Source organism: Cupressus sempervirens, chromosome 8 (assembly GCF_028749045.1).
Source record: "Cupressus sempervirens isolate cs-2001-9-10 chromosome 8, ASM2874904v1, whole genome shotgun sequence".
NCBI lineage: Eukaryota > Viridiplantae > Streptophyta > Pinopsida > Cupressales > Cupressaceae > Cupressus > Cupressus sempervirens.
The window spans coordinates 523,939,689-523,946,802 of record NC_143125.1 but is presented as its reverse complement, the minus strand read 5'-3'; the positions used below and the strand labels follow the sequence as shown (position 1 = coordinate 523,946,802).

The window sequence follows — 7,114 nt, the reverse complement described above, 5'->3', positions numbered from 1 at the left end:
TGCATTTGCTTGATACTTTTGCACTTTTGCACTAAACTAACATTTTCAAGGAACCTTCACTTTGTCAAAACCTATTCAATGAAACCATTTTGTGTTTTCTTTCCAGAAAGTGTTAAGTTTGTTTAACATAGCCATTTTGAACACACTCGTCTACCATTGCACTATATAAGACTACGTTTTTCTTAGGCGATTCGTAAAATAGTTGGTAATAAAAAATGGATCTTAATTGATTAACTAAGATTTTAGGCTTCTTAAATCTTGGGCCCTGTGCCACTAATAGGAAAAAAAATAAAATAAAATCTTTTTTGTCTTTGATTTCTTCAATTACCATGGCAATGACTAATTTTTAAAAAAAAATTTTTTTACAGCAATTAGTGACATGTCCTTTTATGTCATAAAGAGTCATTTATGCTTTCATATCAAACACCTATCAACATATGCCTTACACCTCCTTTAGGTGCAAGTGCTAGTTATGTTTTTATATCTTGATCAAACTCACCACCTTAAATTTTTCACCCCACTCTTTCTATTTATTAATCTAATAATTATAAAACAATAATCTTTTTGTATTGTTTAAAAATGTGCTTTAATTAATATATTGAAGATATCTTCCCTCGCACAAACTTTAAAGATGCCGTTTCCGATGGAAGAAAACAAAACGCACTTTTTGAAGAAAAGAGGGGGAAATTAATGACCGTTCGCAAGCCAACCACATGACGGATAGTATCGACTTCATAATGCGTGTAAGGAAAGTGAAAGAAAATGAAATCTTCGATCTGTGTGAATCCAGCACGGTGGCTCCATTTTACTCCAAAGTTATTTATTATCAAAATCTAAAATAGCGTGTTGGACAGAGGCCAGAGAAGATTTAATTTGGTTCAAAACTAAACATATTTCAAAAAGCATACGAGTCTGAATCTGCATCACAAATAGAAAACCAGGAATACAGTGAATTTATTCTGATGGAAGACCATGCGCAATATTTAAGTAGTAAAATTAAGCAGAAACCGGCACCCAGATGAGATCGTTCTCGAAGATCCAATGGCAGACCTCGATCTTCCCCGGCTCGTGCCCCAACGCCACAAACGCCGCGTGCCCTGCACTCCACTGTGACGTGTCCAAATGACAGATGGCAACTCCCTCATTTATCTTCTTCTTCTCCTCCTCTACTGACAACAGCTCAGCTTGGTACACTTTAACCTTGGGCACTGAATGGCAGTAATACACCAGAAACGGAAACAAACTCTGATGGCACGATACCGACCTCGTGATCTTTCCCTCGTCTTTGCCGGTGACGGCGCCAACAGCAACTTGGCCTTTCGACCCCGCTGTACTTTGTGTAGTGAGAATCTCCACTTCTGAGCCGAGCACCGACACTGCGAACTCCGCCATGCCTTCCACCGATCTCACGCATTTCTTTATCTCGTCCTTCACCGCCGCCCTCTCGCAATCCCGCAGCGTCCGCGCCATGATCGCCGACATTGTGGAGTTGTCTGGAATGTGAAACGTGTTCATCAGCTCCGGCAGAGTTTGGGTAGAAAACGGCAGCTTGGACGCCAGAGAAGCGGGAAGAAACGATCTTTTGGGCATGTAGTCCTTGATATCCGGCATGGGGAGAGTTTTGCCCTGCACCAGCATACTCTCCCGGAAGAACTTTCCGGCCTCCACAGCCGCAGCCGCAGCCGCCTTAACCGTCCGGTTGTAATCTGAAAATGTGACGCCGGACTTGGCGTAGTCTTTGAAAGTGAAATTGAGGCTGTAAGAGTTGAATGCCACATTAGGAGTGTTGGAACCCTTGGCGTACTGAGAGAATACGCTGGAGGAGTCGAACCAGGTTTTGTTGCCATAAGTAGTGAAGGCGATCCCCACACCATTTGCATTCTTCCCGTACGATTTGAACATGGCCTGCTGTGTATTGGCAATGTGACCATAATTGGTAAAGCTCTCGTCGCCGCCGTTTAAACCCGCTGCATAACTCTGAAAGTCGTTGGTCACACCGTTGCCGTTATCTCCGTAACTGGAGAAACCTCCTGTGGCGGCGTTGCCCCCGCGGTCGTAGGTCTTGAAGGTGTTGCTGATCACATTGGACTCCGTTGCGTAGCCGCTGAAGTCTGTTTGGAGACCGTTGGCGCCCTTCCCGTAGGTGGCGAACCCGTTCTGGATAACGTTGGCCTTTTCGGCGTAGCTCTTGAAGTCCTGTACGACTCCGTTGCTCTCAGCGCCGTAGTTTATGAAGTGATGATTGGGAAGGTTTGCCTGGAGGCCGTAGCTTTTGAAATCGCCGATGCCGCCGCCTGAGCCGGTTCCGTAAGTGGCAAAGCTCTCGTTTTCCAGATTGGTGTCGGGGGCGTAGTTTTTGAAGATCTGCAACCCGCTAATGGAGCCACGGCCGTAAGTTACGAATCCGTCGGCGACGACGTTGCCGTTGTCGGAGTAATTTTTGAAAGAGTTGTCGTTGGCCTTGTAGTGCTTGAACATCTTTTGGTTGTAGCTCTCGAAATCCGACGGCCCCGCCGCCGCTTTTGCATTTTGCGCCGTTGTCCGTGCGCAGAGAAGCTCCGCTGCTGTGCACAGGGATGCGATATGATCGGAAAGGGTGTCATTTTTCATATACAGACAAAACAGAGCCACGGAAGTAGCATTTAAAGGCGACGCCTTTTGCAGTAAAAAATCAGGCAGCTGTGCGTTTGGCAATGTGCGCCGCCAAAAGCGCAACAATGAAGCCTTTGCTGCAAATGGCTGACTTCCGCCGCCGCCCCCCTCACATTTCGACAACATCTGCACAAGCCATCAAAGCCGCCATTATAAACATTGTTCAAGATCAGGAGAGAATTAAAGGAGGGATCTTGCATGTAAATTACAACAATAAAAGTCTTACCAATAGCGTGGACACGACAAGAACCAGCAAGATTCCACAGCGTGCCATCTTCTGAACCGGATGAAACCCAATGAAGAAGGCGAGGTGAAGTTGTGCAGATGGGGAGAATGTATACTAATTACATCAGCGGTTGCGTGTCCCCACGCGAAAGAAAAGTAGATCGCTAGTTGTGATGTAGTCAAATTATCTGTATTCAGCTTTCTGCACGCACATTGCTTATGCTTATGCAAGGGCATGATTGTTTGCACCCAGAGTTTCTTTGGAGTGTGGGGTTTTCCACCGAGATTCTGACATGGCACTGTGGGCTCCTCTTTCCAATATACGCATGTATGTAGCAGAACGCACTAGATAGGAATCCAAAGGCTCCGAAAACTTGTCTTCTCATTGACATTTGCTGTATTCAATCGACGGAACAACTTTTTTCAGAATCAAATGGATTGAGTGGTCTGGAATATACTCTTTTCGAGAGTCGAAGTAAAACAATTGATCCAGCGGTTATACGATGACACTAAAATTAAATGGTGTATTGTTTGAGAATCTACGGGACTGTGTGGGCTATGAACGGTAATGGTGGAAAATACCGTCCTCAACTTCAAAACGGCCATTAAATACCTTGACAATGTTGCATAACGTAAATAATTATTAGATATCGTAGTCTGATGCTGCAATGTGCATGGGAGAATTCAAGGGGAGTAGTTACAATTGGATTAAGATGGGCCTAGTTGAAATGTACGATATCTTCATTGTTAAATCAGACCTCGCTGATTTTGAACATTTGGATAAAGTGAAAAAGAAATCAGAACTTTAATTTTGTCCAAAACTAACTTAACAGCACGGTAATAAAGAAAGAAAGAAAATTGCAAAATGGATTTGAAGTTGCGTCACAAATAGAAAAAGCAGGAATTAGTTATAAATAATGTGGTACACAAAAATCATTCCGGTAAAGAAAAATTAAGCGGAGCGGCACCCAAATGAGATCGTTCGGGAAATCAATGGCAGACTTTCAATCTCCCCTGGCTCAAATCCCAACGCCAGGAATGCCGCATGACCTGAACTTCACTGTGAGGTGTCCAAATGGCAGATGATGGTGTTACATCAGCGGTTGGCTGTCCCCCACTGGGAGCTAGGGGTAAGAAATGTAGATCGCTACTTCTGACGTAGTCTACATAATTATGTGCATGACATTGTTTATGTTTTTGCAGCGGCATTATTGTTTGCGACCACTTTTTTCTTCTAACAGATTATGATACTCTGACATGTCTCCAAGGTCTCACAAACCTTGTCTTCGCATTCCGACTGTCTGCATTCAATCAAGATAATAACTTCTTGCAGGTGAAATAGTCTCTCTGGCCTTCATATTTTAAACTACACTCATACTCTTCTCATACTCTTTCCAAGAGAAGAAAAACAACCGATCCTTTGTTTCATATAATTCTGTGTGACACCATTAAGGGTCCGATTGGTAGCTGGAATTAGAATGGAATTGGCATTCAAAATTCTAAAAATTTATAATCCATTGTTTGGGTCCGCACAATCGGAATTGGAATTGAGAAAAAGTAAAATCCGGCATCCCCATTTGACCCCCAAAACAAGAATTCCAAATTCTTTCAAAATACTTGTTATTTGAAATTTCCGTTTTAATTCTCATTTTAAATCTTTTTTTTGAAAATGAGGATTTCAACTAAAGTAAAATTTAATTGGGTTTGACATCCGGATGCCCATTTGGGAGCACCTATTTTTGCACAAATTTTTAAAATTTAATTTTTTTAAATAGGGGGGAAATTTTCCACTGTTACTTGCCCGTATGTTTGCAAATTTTTGAAATTTATTTTTTTAAATTGTGGGGGGGGGGGGGGATTTTCCACTATTACTTGCTCATATGTTTGCAAATTTTTTATTTTTTATTTTTTTTATTTTTAATTGAGGAAAATCACTGATACATATCTACATTTTATTTGTAGTAATGTTTCTAATGATTTGTGTTCAATATATGTATATCGTTGCTTTGCTTTGTATCTTTGCATCAATGCACTTCACCATTGAGTGGAATATTTCAAGCTATCATGACTCATCACTGACTTCCATCTCTCGAATCCAAGCTGCTTGGGGCACAAACTCTTAGCTTGAATGGTGATATTTATTTTACTTCCGTGATTATATATTGAATCAATGCTTGAACTTCTTCCACTTTATAAATGTGCATGTCCTTCTTTCTATTCAATGCAAAAGTTATATTTATATACATAGCATTATTCATACCATCACCATTCATGTTGGAGTGAATCAAAACTTTTAATAATATCGGGCCTTCACCAATTATTATAGCTGTTGTGTATGCTCATTCACTTTTTAACTCATACGGTTATTCTGGATAGTATTCCATTTCCACAATGTGCAACCAAATAGAGGAAATCTGTATTCTCACAATGAATTCTTGGTCAACCAAACAGTCTCAAATTGAATTCCTTAATCATAATCTGAATTCCAAATTCCAAAATCCCAAAGCCAGCATTTCGAATGCCAATGCTTAATTTATATTCCACCAACCAAACGAGCTTAATTTGTTTCGTTCTTGCCCATCTTAGCCACAATGACAACAAAACAAAAACAAAACAGACCACCTAACAAAATGTTTCTATCTAAATAGTATTTTATTTTCGATTTGCATTAATTTAATTATTTAGTAAGTTACATTTTTTTTAATTTCTTTTCTTTTTGTCTTGTAGATATAATTTTTTATAGAGGGTTTATCTTTTTAGTCTAGTCTCTTTGAATTTTTTATTTTTAAATTAACAAATTCCATCATACATATTTCTTAGAACAATATCACTTATATATATTTTTATCTTTATTTGATTAATTTTAGAAAATTTAATTTTTTTAATGATTTTAAATTGTGTATTTTCATATTAATATTATAACCTAGATTCAATAATCAGATATTAAACAACAAGTGAAACTTACAGTTAAATAATTATACAAACAATCATGTAGAAATCTGAAAGGACCAAATTGTCTATATCTACTTTCCAATATAACGCCTTTACGATAGCTTTAAAACTGACGACAAAACTACAAATCTTATTAAAATAATAATAATTAAGATGAAGAATATAACGTTTTAATAAAGGTGGAGCGGTAGAAATCCAGCTTGAAATTTGACTTTTACTTCTGCTTTTTTCTTTTGTGACCATCGCCTTTTCAAAAATATAACCGTTAAATCTGCAAATATCTAATATTTTAAAAGACATCAAACATAGACGAACTCCGAACTTAATGGAAAAGTAAGTATGCATGTGAGAACCTATGAAGTGTGTGCCCTATGAACGGTAATGGCTAACGTCGCAAATAAGGATGGTGATCCTCATATTCAAAACTCGAATTAAATGGCTTGACAATGTTGCCCACCGTATATAATATTGGATATCGGAGTACTATGCATGTGCACAATTGTGCCCGTGGCTAAACAGCCACGAAAATGCACTCCCTTTACATTGTTTTTTCTAACTTTTAAAAAAAAAAATCTAAGTCCTCTCCTTCGTAAGAAAGTGCATTTTCGTGGCTGTATAGACGTTGCCCACAATTGTACGCACGGGGAGTAGTTAAACTTCGAGTAGGCATCTTCATTGTACGTTAAATCAGACCTCAACAAAGTTTGGAAAGCATAAAATTCCTTTGATATATGTTAATGCTTGTAGTTTTTTATTTGTAAACATTTAGTTGTGTGTGATTGGGAGCTTGTCAATATGCACGTATGAGATGTCCTAGATGATGTCATATTAAATGCTTTGGGTTGATATTTCTTAAATTGTGATTCAAGTATGTGATCTTAGTTGTTATCATTTCTCCATATCAATTATTCAATACTAAATTAGAGCTATTAGATACAATTTGTGGAAATTATCTCTTACTTATCAATAGATACAATCGTGAAGGAGAACATTTCACATTTTGAGTTGGTGAACATAAACTAGTTAGAAGGGTTAGGCGAGCATGATTTGTGAATTCAAGAGTTATTTTTTTAGTTTGTTTATATGATTGGACTAATTGTTAGAATTAAGGTGTCATTTATCTTGTGAATCACGTCATTGTTTCAATATCATTGGAAAGTGTCTTACAACATATTGGGTGCTTGAATAAATAATTTGTATTTTTCATTTTCATTGGTGTTTGTAATACATTCATAAGGTTTGATGGGTTCTATTAGCATAAATAAAGACGGGTCTTGAACACAAT

At 38.6% G+C, this 7,114-nt stretch overlaps 1 protein-coding gene across 1 annotated transcript; it reads right to left on the bottom strand.

Moving 5' to 3' along the window:
• Nucleotides 1-930: 930 nt before the first annotated feature.
• Nucleotides 931-3,060, bottom strand: LOC149543501 (uncharacterized). Its single transcript, XM_089798305.1, has 2 exons — nt 2,879-3,060; nt 931-2,778 (listed from the first exon to the last, which is right to left on the bottom strand). Exons 1-2 carry the CDS (start codon nt 2,924-2,926, stop codon nt 997-999), a joined length of 1,830 nt encoding a protein of 609 aa, XP_089654431.1. The 5' UTR covers nt 2,927-3,060; the 3' UTR covers nt 931-996.
• Nucleotides 3,061-7,114: the final 4,054 nt, after the last annotated feature.

Coding starts and splice junctions, on each gene's coding strand:
- LOC149543501 (XM_089798305.1), bottom strand. CDS start 2,926: ATGGCACGCTGTGGAATCTTGCTGGTTCTTGTCGTGTCCACGCTATTG. Junction 2,779..2,878: donor TTGTCGTGTCCACGCTATTG/GTAAGACTTTTA, acceptor TGGCTTGTGCAG/ATGTTGTCGAAATGTGAGGG.